Source organism: Rhamphochromis longiceps, linkage group LG7, assembly GCF_057381845.1.
Source record: "Rhamphochromis longiceps isolate RC_006_pf linkage group LG7, R_longiceps_female_GT1.1, whole genome shotgun sequence".
In the NCBI taxonomy this organism is placed as follows: Eukaryota; Metazoa; Chordata; class Actinopteri; order Cichliformes; family Cichlidae; genus Rhamphochromis; species Rhamphochromis longiceps.
Window position 1 is genome coordinate 66287251 of NC_140563.1, and position 14408 is coordinate 66301658.

At 40.2% G+C, this 14408-nt stretch overlaps 1 protein-coding gene across 2 annotated transcripts in view; it reads right to left on the bottom strand.

The window, feature by feature from the left end:
- Nucleotides 1-1117: 1117 nt before the first annotated feature.
- LOC146666744 (septin-7-like) overlaps nucleotides 1118-14408 on the bottom strand; it is a 69455-nt gene continuing 56164 nt past the window's right edge. For both annotated transcript variants that reach the window (XM_085414882.1, XM_085414881.1), the window contains exons 9-13: nucleotides 8661-8712; nucleotides 7523-7648; nucleotides 5836-5971; nucleotides 5343-5488; nucleotides 1118-4864 (exon numbers count right to left, since the gene is read on the bottom strand). In XM_085414882.1, coding sequence (XP_085271008.1) covers nucleotides 4825-4864; nucleotides 5343-5488; nucleotides 5836-5971; nucleotides 7523-7648; nucleotides 8661-8712 — 500 coding nt within the window. In that variant the 3' untranslated portion in view covers nucleotides 1118-4824. The remainder of the gene's footprint in view (nucleotides 4865-5342; nucleotides 5489-5835; nucleotides 5972-7522; nucleotides 7649-8660; nucleotides 8713-14408) is intronic.

Sequence of the window (14408 nt, forward strand, 5' to 3'; positions counted from 1 at the left end):
TCTGAAAAACTAAAACATTTAAGAAAACTACAAGGGAATTAAAGAGTCTTTCTTCAGGTGTACATAGAGCATTATTAATACAATCATTATAATATGAAAAAGAAACAAGTCTGGAAAATTTTCAATTCAGAATTTTTATCAGTGAATTTGTAGCAATGAGCAGCAGAAAGCTGTCTGGACACTTTAACTCTGAAGGTTTGAAATCCAAAATGGAAAAAGTAGCTCATGCTATAAGGTGTAAACAGATTTTAGGTTTCCTGTCACAAATGTGGGCACGTCTAACATTCAGACCGATAAACACACTCAGAGAGCAACTGTGAGTTCAGCATATTTCCCGAGGAAACTTTGGCATGCAGCCTGGAGCAGCCAGGGACCTGTTTGTCTCTGAGATACAGACAGGTAAACCCAACTGTTTAATAAATGGATCAGTGGTACCAGCAGTCTGCATGGCTACATGATTTATTGTGGGCCGATCTGACAGTTCTCAATGAGATGGTTTTTCTTTGGCCCCCCCCCGTTTCAGCACATCCTATTCCTCCTTTACTGCTTCTTTAATACAAAAACTAATGCAGTGGTGTCCAAACCCAGGCCTGAAGGGCCGGTATCCTGCAGGTTTTAGATGTGTCCTTGATCCAAAACAGCTGATTTAAATGGCTAAATTACCTTCTCAACATGTCTTGAAGTTCTCCAGAGGCCTGCTAATGAACTAATCATTTGGTTCAGGTGCGCTGACCCAGGGTGAAATTTAAAACCTGCAGGACACTGGCCATTGAAGCCTGGAGTTGGCCAAGCCTGCACTGTTTGCCACAGTAATGTGTTATCCTCCACAGTGAAGCTGTAACTCCTCTATTAACAGAAAAATATATGAATGAAGTCAGGATATTTATTTTATTTTTTGCACCAATTTCATTTTTTGAGTTTACAATCATAATATCAGTTTGATAACTTGGGTATAATGTTGAATGAAAAATTTCAGTAGTAATCCATCCATTCGTTCTCTTCTCTTCATCCATTCAGTGCTGGGGGGAGGGGCTGCCTTTAGTTATTATGGACAAAAGTATTGGGACATACTGGTCCTCTATGATTAATACTTCAAAAGAAATCCATACACACGATGGGAGTTCTAGCATAACTTTTTCAACTTTAATTTTAACCATGTACAGTTAGAGACAGAACACATGAGGAAACAAAGAGGAGAAGCAGAAAACTGTTTGTATATGTAAATATATATAAAGAAAATATTACAAAACATAAGAAGAAAAAAGTATCTAACATGTTGTTATTGGATGGGTGAGTCGTTCCCAAGCATTTCAAAGTAAAATTCCATCACTTTCTTGAACTTGTAGGACCAGAGAATTCAACAGAAGGGCCCTGAGAAGGCGCGCTCATTGGCAAAGATGCAAACAGTTTATATGCGATCATATAGATGTATGGAAATGTTTCTAGGGCGAGTTTTACGCTCCAAGTTCTGTTCTAAGTACAAATTGTGGTTCATTCCAGACATATATTTATATATAAAAAAGAATAACCAAATACAAACAAAGAGGAAAAAAGAGCCACCGAGCAGCCTCCAGTATGTACACAATATATAAGCATTACCATCATAAACAAATCAATATGGTAATATGAAATATGCTTAAGTATAAGCTTCGTCCCTTTTGCTCTAAATGCAGTTGGAGAAACTACCATATTTTTCGGACCAAAAGGTGAACTGTCGACGAACGGTAAGGCGCACCGGATTATAAGGCGCTTCTTCTCCTGACTGAAGTTTGGTCTGTTTACAGCATCCTGCCATGCCATTGCATTTATTCCTAACCATCGGGAACCCTCAAGTTAACTTATCGAGTGGAAAAAAGTTAACGTTCATCCTCCAGCTTCACTGTTTATGTTACGCTAACATAGCTCACTAGCAATCACGTAGCACATCATTATATACCAGCTAGTCCAACTTCAGTAACCCTACAAACGTCACTGCTGTTTAGTTTTCTCTCTTTGTTTATGTTGGGAGTGTAAGCAGAGCTGTAGGTTTTAATTTCCTCAGAAATCTCTCAGTCAGAACATGGTTCCTGCTAACATCTAACTACGGTAAATTTAATAAATTGTTTTCATGGATGCCTGGATGTTAAACTTAATTGTTACACGTGGTAAAGCAACAACGCTGATCATTAATTTATTAAAGATGAAATAATTTAGGCTGTTTTAACTCTCAGTGATCTCGCAGTGTTCGTTTGACTTTGGGACCTGAAGTGGACGGAGTTTAGGACCCAGATTACTCCGTGAGGCTCCTGACTATGGTAGCTGTAATGCTCTGACAATCCATTAAAGGTGCGGGTTCCTAGCTTACCAAAGTCGTACTAAAACATATTTTGACAGATATTTGAGCGCCGTCTACCACATAAAATCAGCTCGAGGTCAGTGAGCACAACCAGAATTCACCGGATTATAAGGTGCATTGTTGATTTTTGATAAAAATTAAACATTAAAGGATTTTAAGTGTGCCTTATAGTGCGAAAAATACGGTAATCTAAATGTAGATGACCACGGCAATACCGACGACATGAACATGCTTTGCAGCATACTTTATTTTATTACTTCTCAAACGCATGGTTGCTGTTACAAAGACACAGCTGCAGCTCTCCTGCTGCCAGATCAACATACCAAGAACCCCAATCACAGGAACCAGTACAGATTTTAAGTGGACGGGGAATGACTGCGGATGCCGTGCAGGTGTCCACCCTCCCTGCACGGCACCGCAAACCACGCCTAGCCACACTAAAACATTTAAGAAAACTACAAGGGAATTAAAGAGTCTTTCTTCAACTGTATATAGAGTATTAATATAATCGTCATATGAAAATAAAACATGACAACTCTGGGAAAGCTCCTGAACATGTCATCTATATAACCTGTTTAACAGAGGGCTGGCGTTTTGTTGCGTGCACAAGCTGTTTGGAACATATACATATATAATAATCTAAAATAAAGCCAAACACAAAGTTTTGGCTGTTTTTGGCAAACGTCTTCGTAAAAGGAAGGTGAAAGGAAGATTTCAGCTTTCTGATGAGTCGTCCCTTTGGTGGTTGGACCCAAAAGGAAAAATGTCACAGAATCGTGAACATCAGGGTTTCGGGTCTAAGACAACATCCATCACTCACGTTACAATATAAAACATCTTTATTAGCACTGTAACCTGTAAAGTTTTCAGACACCGATCAGGCTTTTTGCATATTGTCGTTTATTCAAAAATAGTTAACACACACTGCAATGACGATATCTTGGCTGCTGTGACACACATGACTTCCTCCCCTCCAGACTGCAAGCTTTAGATCCGAACACATCCTCAGACAAAACATTTAGTAAAGAAACTCTTACAGCAGCATCCAATCTGAAGGCCCGGTCCACCGACAGCCACAAATCTGGCAAATCTTTCAAAATAAATCTCTGTATTTGTACCTGGACACTAAAATTTTGAAGGTACAGAGTCCAAAATAGAGAGTAGTTTTTGCTAGGAAGCTGTTAACAGATATTTAAGTTTTCTGTCACAAAGGAGAGCGGCCTTTATGTTTGTAGATCACTGAATATATAATAACACTGCTAAATGACCTCAAAATGACTTTTTTTGGGTGACTTAAAAGAAAACAAGAAGTATTAAAAGATGCATTTGGAACAGGAGAAAAGTGTATTTACTAATAAAGCTATTCAAAGTACAGGAGGCAAATTTTAATAGATTCGTTTTAATTTGTAATTTCTATATTACTCAGATGCATTTGCTCATGTTAAAAATGTGTTTTGCTTGTTTTGTGTGTCTGACGAGATAAAGTTCTTTAACTTAAAACATGTAATTGCTAACACGTGAACGAGCTCTGGAATGTAAACCAACTCTGCATCGTTTTATTTTTACTTAAAAGCTAAAAAACTACACTTTTATTCTAAGATTTTTTTTAATTGGACAAAGTAATTTTATTGCAGGGCTGAATTTGCTAATGAGAAAAGTCTGAGAAGCACTTTTACTAAAATATTATTTAAAACATGTATTTAGTGATGGGAGATGTGTTGTGATCACGCTCCATTTCAAACAGCTACTAATGTTAACAGGTATCTAACAATCACAGTTCACCTTCACACTGTCTTTATTGAACGGCACACGGGAACGAGCCAGTATTTCAGTAAAATGCTGCCGGGACGTTTTCAGGCAGTCAAGCATGTTAGCTTGAACGCTATGCTAGCGTGACCAGTTTAGTTTTTGGCAGTTTGCGGTGAGACCGGGCCTCCGCTCCACCTGACCTCTCTCCTCAGACCCAGAATCATTCTGTTGCCTTCCCTCACGTACACTTTACCTTCTCCTCACAGCTTTAGTGTGCACACGCCTGTTAAATCTTTAGAACAGTAAAAGAAAGAGTTGGTATATCTGCAGATCTATGAATACTTAGCGAACATACAACTACTACTTGTGAACGATGGCTATGCATGGTCCCTGCCATGTGTTAACGCCGCACTGAAAACTCAGAGGAACTCAAACTTCTCCTTGTCAGGAAATATAGGAAAATAGAATTTCACAAACACATGCATTCCCCATGGAAACAGACAGGTTTAAAGAGATACAGTAAAACCCTGCAGAGAGACGAGCGTGTGAGCTGTTTTGTGTGTGTGTGTGTGTGTGTGTGTGTGTGTGTACATATATATATATGTGTGTGTAAATGGCTTCCACAGAGAGTTGTTATGCCATGTGTTATGTTCTGTTGTGTGTTCTGAGGACCACGTTACAATGTGAACTTCAGACAGGATCAAAGGAAACAAGTTTGGAGCGAGCAGTCGCGTCTCTCTTCAGAAGATCTTTCCTTTCTTCTTGTTCTTCTCCATCGTCCTGTGAGCAGAGAATGAGAACACGAGATCAAGTCAACAGAAACAAAAACGCAAGCTTCAGACTTTATTAGTGAAATGTGGATATGCCATATTTAATTATTATTTCTCTCCATTTTCCATTTTGTTTGATTTTTATTTTAAATGTCTGAATAATGAAGAGGCCTAAAACTAGTAAAACTAACTCCACATTTGTTCTAATGAATTTGTCTGTGTCCAGCATTAAAAAAAATTAAAAGCCTCAATACTTTTATATAACACTGAACTAAAAAACTTGAGCTTTAAAGTTCAAGTGCTGCTTTTTTCGAGTAAGAATCCATAAATTAAATAAGCAAGATTTCAAGTGTGGTTCAATAATCAAATACACAATCTGTAATGTTGCAAGACCAGAACACATGATCTGTGATCGCTGGACTAAAAAGACGTGGCTCAGAGCGTTAACCTTCGGTGACAGTGTCGGGTCAGATGTGAGTGTTACTCACTTGGATGCGTCCAGCTTCTGCTGCTCGAGGATTCTCTGCTGAGCCTCCCAGTTGGCCTTCTCCTCCTCAAACACTCGCCTCTTCTCCTCCAGCTCTTTGTACTGCGCCTCCAGGTTCCTCTTCATCTGTTCGTGGCGTCGCTCCAGCTGAAGGTCGAAACATTTGACAGAGACGGGAAAGGAAAATGAGCGACGGTAGCTTCTAAAGCTCCAGGATGGAAAGAGTCGATCACAGCTGTCACAGGAGGCTCAAGTAAAAGATCCAAGTGAGCTGCAGAGCACTGAGCTCTCAGCACTAGTGTAGTAAACACCCCGGTAATAACAATTTACAACGGTCAGCTAATCGCAATCAAGAATGCTAATTGGTCATGTTATAAATAAAAATATAAACCTACTAGAAAGTTTTAAGAATACAAGTAATAATAATAATAATAATAATAATAATAATAATATTACAATTATGTAGTTATGTGTACATGGTTTCTCAAACTAACCTCAGCCTCTGAGTCCTTCAGTTTCTGCTTCTTCTCCTTAACCTTCATCTCAAACACCTGTTCCATTTCTGCCTCCATCTTCTTCATTTTCATCACATGCTCCCTGCGCTCCTCCTCCATCTGAGCCAGGGGACTCCTGCAGAAACAGAAAGAGGTTAGAGGCTTGATGTTGTTTAATGTTGTTCCTCAGCCCTTAGAGCGGTAAACTCCTCCACTCGCAGAGAAGCTGCTGCACTTCTGTGCATGACTAATGAATTTTTATGAAACAAAGAGCAAAGACAAATGAAGCCAATTTAGTTTCTCTTGAGTTGTAGCCTGAGACTCTTTTTATGCTGGAGTAATAATGATAAAAGGTAAAGATATACTTTCTTTCTGTTCCTATCATATACAGAATTACTGTGACAACAGCTGCTTCCACATCTGTAGCAGTTTGCTCTGTGCCCTTACCAGTGTTGGGTAAGTTACTTTAAATTAGTAACTTAGTTACATTACTAGTTACTTCTATCAAAAGTAACTCAGTTAATTCAAGTTACTCGTTACTTTCAAAGTAACTAGTTACTAGGGAAAGTAACTTTGGTTTTACTCAGAATTCTCTTGTTAATGTGTTGCTTCCATAACTTTGCCAGTCTTCTAGCTTGCTTACTTGCCACAAGTGCACTGTGCCACCTACCAATAGCAAGGAAAAGATAATGTGCATATTTCCACGAGGCAAATCCCACGCCTGGACCGCCACCATGATTCTAGCCTAAGTCACAGCGTCATGTGCGCCTTTTACATCTAACACAAAAACTGCAGTCGTGGTGCTTTCGATTGTACTCAGAACTCGGAAATTCTGCCTTCTGAATAGGAAGATGTAGGTAACACCAGACTGCAGATGAGCTGCATACAGAGCTGGACTGGGACAAAAAAAAAAAAAAAAAAATCAGCCTGGGCATTTTGACTAGAGACTGGCCCACCATTATAGTAAAAATCATAAAGCCTTTGAATGAAAATAAACGCTGTTGTGACAGTGATGTACACTGTTCTGATGGTATATATGCATCAATCTATCAATCATTTGTTGTAAGACTCAGATAATTATTTTTTAAAAGCTAGATATTTTAAATGAGAATAAGAAAGAAAAGTATTTCTTTGTGCCCCCCTCTCCCTGTTAATGCCCTACATGCCCCCCTGGCAACACTTTGCTAGACCCGCCCCTGCACAGTTACCAGCTGTCAGCTACATAAAAAAGGATCCTGGTGTTATTTGTCTCTCAGAAACAGTTCATAACTTCCCTTCAACTCATTCATGTCACCTAAAAGGTAAACCTGTTTAGCTCTGATGAACAGCTGTATAGAAACTCCGTCATGGTAGCTAGTACGCAGTACGAAAAAGTCAGCATAACGAAAATAAACTCCACCTATATCTGACCCATATAGACTGCAGGTCATAACTTTTTACCTGAAGTTCAGTTCACCTGACACTCGGGTCTCTCCTCCACTTGCTAATGTTACTGAATCTGTGGAAGCTCTGCGATAGCCACCAATCTAAATCCCAGTAACAACGTGTTCCTGATTTTGGCATAATAACTAGTTACCGTGCTCGTTACCACAATAATAACGTAGTTACTGTAACGCGTTACTTAATAAAGCGTTAGTCCCAACACTGGCCCTTACAGACTGATGGTCTATTTCTGGCTGGGCCTTACTTGGTGAGCTGTCCCTTGGTCTTGGAGGTGTCCACACCATTACACGTGACAGCAGCAAGTTTCTTACTGCGGTAGTTCTCGTAGTGGACATTGTTGGTGACGTCCTTCAGATCCTGCATATGGGTCCTATGGAAGGGGGAGAAAACAAGAAGAGACGTCTTAAATATAAAGAGATCAAACTGAAAAAACTTTTTCACAGGACTATATCATCCTGTGCTTTGAACCACTATAGCATTCTGTTGTAGATTTGCTGCTGTACTTGGGATCATTTCCTGATATATGACTCAATTTAGGCCAAGCTTCAGCTGTCAGGCAGACTCTGGAACACTTTGGTATACAAATCATCGACAACTCGATGAAGCCCAAATCATCAGCCCTCCACCACCGTGCTGATGGTTGTATGAGGCGTTTGGGCCGACACACCGTTTGGTTTTTGCTAAAGGTGTCGCTGTGAATTATACAGAAGTCTAAGCCGTACTGCCACACTCTTTCTAGAGCAAAAAGGTTGTCTCCTGACAACCCTTAGACACAAATCGTACTTGTTCGGTCTTTTCCCCAATTGTACTGTAATGAACTTTAATGTTTAACTTTCTAACTGAGGCCTGTATATTGAGATAGCACTCCTGTTTCTCTAGTTTCTCTGAGTATTGCACAGTCTGAGCTTGGGCTGAATTTGCTGGGACGTCGACTCGCGAGAAGACTGTGGCATTATTCAGTACACGCGAATTCTCAAGACCAGCAACCTACCAAAACTTCTGCTTTTATAGAGGTGCTCACACTTGCTGATGACTTAATTAAGTGCATTTGAGTACCAGCACCTGGCTGTAAAAAACTTTTTATTTTTTATTTTAAATGGCTTTAAATTTGACATGTACATACTCTGGTTAAGGTGTAATGAAAAATTAGATCACCGAATAAGTTTCAAATTTACACAAACTGCAGATCTCTTCATTCACACACCAGGAGGAGCTGCAGAAAGATATTTAAACAGTTGCTACATCCACACAGCTGATCCAGTCTATATCCAGTCTAAAGTAGAGTCAGAGGATAATTCTGGCTTCTAGTGGCCACTGTGGATCTTACAAACTCTATATAACATTGCATTTGTCAAAGTGAATCTGGGGAGTAAATTGTGCACCTGATCAGCATGTTGCGCAGCACAGTGAAGTCGCAGTGTTCCCCATTCTCGACTGAAACACACAGGAAGTGAGAGGAAAACAGAGGGAGAGAGAGACAAAGATCAGAATCATTACAAATGAAGAGTTCTCACTGTAACAATCACAGTAATTATCACTATGTCTTAAGCTAGAAATGAATCTCAAGCATCATTATCTACATATTTTTACACTCCATGGCTGTCTAACTGCTGAGTAACTGAGTAATCAGCTGTCACCCTGATATGATACAGAAGCAGTCCCAGCAGAATGTCATCAAATTAAGTGTGTTATTATATCAAACATATTCAGTACAGTGATACAGTGAAAAAAAGATTAAAACTATTAATACAAATACACACAAACAGATGCAACATGTTGTAAAGTTCATTCACCCAGCGGTTACAGAGGGAGGGGTACACGGACAGCGAGGCATTTTCAGGCGTACTCGGTTTAAAAGGGGGAGAAATAAAGGTGTGGTAAAGTATCAGTAGAAGTGGCAGACTGATTTAAAAAAACAAAACAAAACAAAAAACAAAGGGTGGGAAGATATCAGGCCATGATCACATAGGATGTAGATGCTCCAACTACAGATACTTCCACATCACATACTCTGTATTGCAAATTTAATGCCTGAAAATTTTGCTTTTACATTTTTTCCCCACTATTAACTACCTAGCAGTGGGTAGGTGCTACCGCCTCGTACTGACTGCTACTTTGTCCCTTTCTGCTCCGTACTGAAGACGGCAAGCACGGAGGATGGAAAGTGTGGAGAAACCTCTGAACGTTATGAGCCCACCATCCTGGGACCTGTAGTGGGCTTTATCTGAGACACAGACACTCTGTTTAACCCTAAAGTCTTACATCTAAGTGATTAGCAAATCATCAGCACTCAAAGCTTCATCTCTGCTGCTGCGGCTGGAAGTGAGATGGGCTATGAGAGCGAACTGCAAGAGTAATCCTGCAAACCAAAGAAATAATCTGAAAGACGCCAAATATGCAGGATTTAGTGTTAACTCTCTGTGGGTACATCACTACGAACAGGCATCTTCACATTTAGTCTGCCTCCTATCTGACCACAGCCTTTTACAAACGGACCCAGAGACACCACGCAGCTAGAACAAACTACAGCTCCTGGTCAAAAACAGCAAACATAAGTGATGTCATTTCGACATGGTACAGTTAGATGACTGTGAGTTTCAGCTCAACAACAAAAGACAAGGTTACGAGGTCAGATGGGATTCTGGAAAAGAACTGCAGATAAACTGCTGCTGAAGATGTATATGGTAGATCTCCAAGCCTCCTCTTCATCAAACGTGCTGCTCCTTTATTGGCTCGCCTTCACCCCACTTCGCAGTCAATCATCATCAGGGGAGTGAACAAGGAGGACACCTTACCATTGATGAAACTTAAGCAGTCCCGCCTCTTGGCCTCCCAAGCCAGCCATTGACCTCCTGTCTCTTCTAGAGGAGGGAGCTCTGACGGAGGGGAGGGGTACGGTTTTTCAGTTACTGTCTGCGCCCAGCAGGGGGCTAAATCTGGGTCTGGAGCAGCTGGGTTTACGGCTCACACTTGGCCCATAACAGGCCTGCTTTTTGGCCCAGATTCAGCCCAGATTTGGCCCTGATCAACACCAAAACCTGCATGTGTCCAAGCTGACTGGCTAAAGAGCGCAGGGCTTGTAGAGGGAGTGTGGCGGTTGGAAGGAGCAGGGTGTTATATGAAGTTCTCTGCATGACCAGTTGGGGGCGAAAGTCTCAGAGAGGGGACAAGTAGAGGAGCTACGTGGGATCAAAGGTCATAGGAAAAAAATAAAACAATTGCAATTGATTCGTTTTATTATTGATGAATGGCAGAAAACACCTGATGCATATTGTAGATTTTTATGATAATTCGTGTGATTTTTGTTCTTTATTAGTCAATCAGAATATGATGGATGTTAACAGTGCATCAGGTATTTTGAGCCTGAGTGCTCTGTCTAATTGGAGTGTTTATTTAGGCCATGATGATGAACTGCATTGGCTTAATGAAACAAGAGCAAACAACCTTTAATCTCCAACATGCATTAAGTGTGTGTGCAAACACGTTCACAGCCTTAGATTAAAATTCCAAGTACGCTAATGAGTGAGAGTTCATGATACCAAGCCACATGTTACCTTAATGACTTAAATAAGCTGCTACATGCCCTTCTGCAAATTTCTAACTCTCTATTATCTGCTCATGAACCTATAAGCAATGTGTTATAATGGTGGCTCCCAGTCCTTGTTCCGATGATACAATAAGGCCTGCAGACAATCCTCAGCCCACACCAGCCATTTCATCTCTTAGTGAAAGGAACCTTGTGGTGAAGACTCAGCAGTTTGTTTGACACCATCGGAGCAAAGACGGAAACCACAGTGTTAGAGTGATGTTTCGATTACAGCTGGAGCTTCAGCACCAAACAGCCTCTAGTTTTCTCCATGATTATTCACAGCATCAGACCTGGGACAAAGCTTTACATCTGCTGGTAGATTTGAAAGGAAATTGAGAGGAAATATCTTTAAATGCATCATAAAGTAGGTTGTGGTTACTTTGACCAATAGACTGGTCAATATTTAGAGTAGAGTGGGATCTGGGAACATATGAGTATCTTTAAAAAAAGGAACTTGGTGTCATAAGAAACACAAGCAGTCAGTCATATGAGCTTTAAACCTGTGGTTTCTAACATTTACTTCTAGCAGAGTGTTTTCAATATAACGTTTAGCTTGTATGAGAACTTGTCTCATACAGGGAGAAAGAAAAATGCCCTGTTTGCATTATACTGAACCTAAAAATGCTTTTCATTGACTTAATGAACAATGTCCTTAGCATGGAGCTGAAGCTGCTTTGGAATGAATCTGTGTGTTACCATTGCTGGTTACCACACGATTTACACTGACATTAATTGACGATAAGATAACCTTAACAGTTCCAAGGAAGCTGACTCCAATACTTAACCATAGTTTCGGTTTAGAATTCACACCTTTACCACAGCAGAAAGTCCTGGACTTTGTCTGCTTGGTTTCAGAATTCATTTGGAACCAGACCTTAATCATATCTTCACATTTTTTAAAGGCTCAGGGTTTGAGATTTCAGAAATCTGTAAGTTTATTGCAAACCAAACTGTGCAGTATAGGTCCACCAGACCTAGGTTCACTAGAGTGTCAATTATGTAGCCTATACAATTATAATACCTAGTAAATCATAGGCTTTAATGCCATTCATCCATTTTCCGCCACTTTTCCAGTTCAGGATTACACTTGGACTGGAGTCCATCTCAGATTTCATAGGGTGAGAGAGGGGGTACATATTGGAGAAGTTGCCAGTCTGTCGCAGGCTAATACACAGAGACAGACAAGCATTCATACTTAAAGTCACACCCAAAGGTGATTTATGCTGTCTCTGGACTATGCGAGGAAGCTGAGGCACTCACACAGACCCCATTAAGGCATGAGGAGAACATGCAAACTATACAGGAAGGCCTCAGCCAGCTGGTGGATTTGAATCCAGGACATTTTTGCTGTGAAGTGACAGTGCTAAGCACTGCAGCCCCATGCTGCCAGGCCACGACGGCTGGAGGGTGCAGAAAACCGAAAACGTCTGCTAACTCAACTAAAGTTGGCATCCCAGACATTTGGTTTTGCACGTGTTGCTCCATCTGTTCTGTCTGGGTTGGTTATGTTTTCCCCACAACAGTCTTACTAATTAGCATCTCATTTAATGCTTCTTTGTTATGGATGTAAATATGTTATGCCAGCAGCCAAACTGCGATATGGCAATCTTAAAAATTAAACACTGTCGGATTTGCTAGGCCAAGGGCCCAAGGCCATCACATCGCACAATGCAGGACTATCACTTCTGAGCCACGACCAAAGACCTTGTTGTGCAGCCTTTAAGCAGGTCATCTTTTGCCTTCATAGTGCATACCCGACTTTGGTTCAGCATATTTTAAAGTCAGGTATACTTATTTGAGCCTGATTGCAAATAAAGTGGTTTAGAGAACCTGGGTAAGCATAATCTTTTCAAAATGAGCCCAATCATCTCACCGTTTGTGTTTCTTAACTTGCTAAATGTCACACTGTTCCCAGATTTTAGTAATTATGTTGGGGCAACAACAACTGATTAATGGATACAATATATAGTCAAAAATATCACAATGATTTAAGTAGTAATTAATTTAAATTATGTTCCATTTTTAAAGTTGGATTTCAAATTCTGAGATCAGATAACATAAATAATCAGTCATGCGACTCCCTGGTAGATCACTAGACCTCTTGCCCCATGTTAATAACTAGCATACAGCATGATTATGAACACTCAAAGTGACATAATAAGGCTTATGTAGCCTTGCTCATCTGACTTAAGTCAGTCTGGATCAAGAATTTCAAAATCATTTTACATTGTGGGCCACATGCAGCCAACTTTGGGCTTCTGTTGACCGGACCAATGAAACTCCAGTTTCTGTGTTTTGTTAGTGGCCATTGGGGAGACTGTTATCAATAGAAAAAGGTGCAAGACTTGTGAAAATGCAGATACGTCCAACATTTAAGTCTTTCTTTACATTTTCCAAAGCCATCCAATTGGTGGGAATGGAGTCTTTGCCAGGCTGATTCTGGCCCCCAAGCCTTATATTTGATGCCCCCGGTCTCAATTATTTTGTGTTTAAAGCAATCTGCTTGCTGGCCATTATTTTGCTAGTGGACATTCTAGATTGCAGGTGCTTGTATAACCCTCTTGTAGATTTCCCACTCAAAATGTTTGAGTGAAACAAGCACTGTTGGTGTCATCTTTCTCCTTCATTACACTGCCCTGAAGTTAACATTAGAAACATTCCTGATCTGTTGAATGATAAGGTGAGTGAGTGAGTGAGATATTTAGTTTTAATTCTTTCCTCGACAATGTTCTCAGATTTTTGGGGGGTTCCAAATACCAAAAAACCCTAAAACTGTAAATATGTTAGTTCATATAACTGGCTCACTGTAGGGTCTGATATGAATGTCTTACAGATTCTTTAAGTGGGTATCTCTAAGTTTCTATCAAGAACCAGGTTGCTTTTTCTAGAGGCTAATTCAGACTAAGTATTAACAAAGAGCGTAGGGGCGAGAGTCTACCAGGAACACATGAATGTGTTTGGTGGGTGTTTCAAAATAATTGTCAACATTTCTTTTTGTGCTTTCAAAATAAGGTGAGTGTTTGGAAGATATTAAGAAAGCCCAAGTCTGATTAGAGAATTGGTTTGACCATCAGCCTAATGATGAGAGAGCACAGCAACAGAAAAGTGGAAGGAAAGGAGGAATGGGCAGATACTGGCAGGAGGGAGGAGGGGATATACTTTAGGGAAGGAAGAGTGGGGGAGAAAAATGAGGCTGAAATAAAGTGAAAGATGGCTTTGTTTACCAAAAATGCCCTCTGTCAGTCATGGAACAGAATAGACAAAGAAAAAAAACAAAGAAAAGAAAAAAAGAGAGAAAAGAATGAAATAGTGAAAGACTGATAAACGGTCAACCACAGAGAATAAAACTGTATATTACTTTATGTATAAATATATATAGTGAGAAAGATATATGTACAGCAAATTACCTTCCAGAACACAAATCAAAGTGAACAAGCCAGTAAGAGCAAGAAGAGTTCATTGCGGCTATCGGTGACACCCCAAATTACACCTATTCCTCCTTTTCCAGAATCCCTATGGGGTCTAACACTAGCAAAAACAG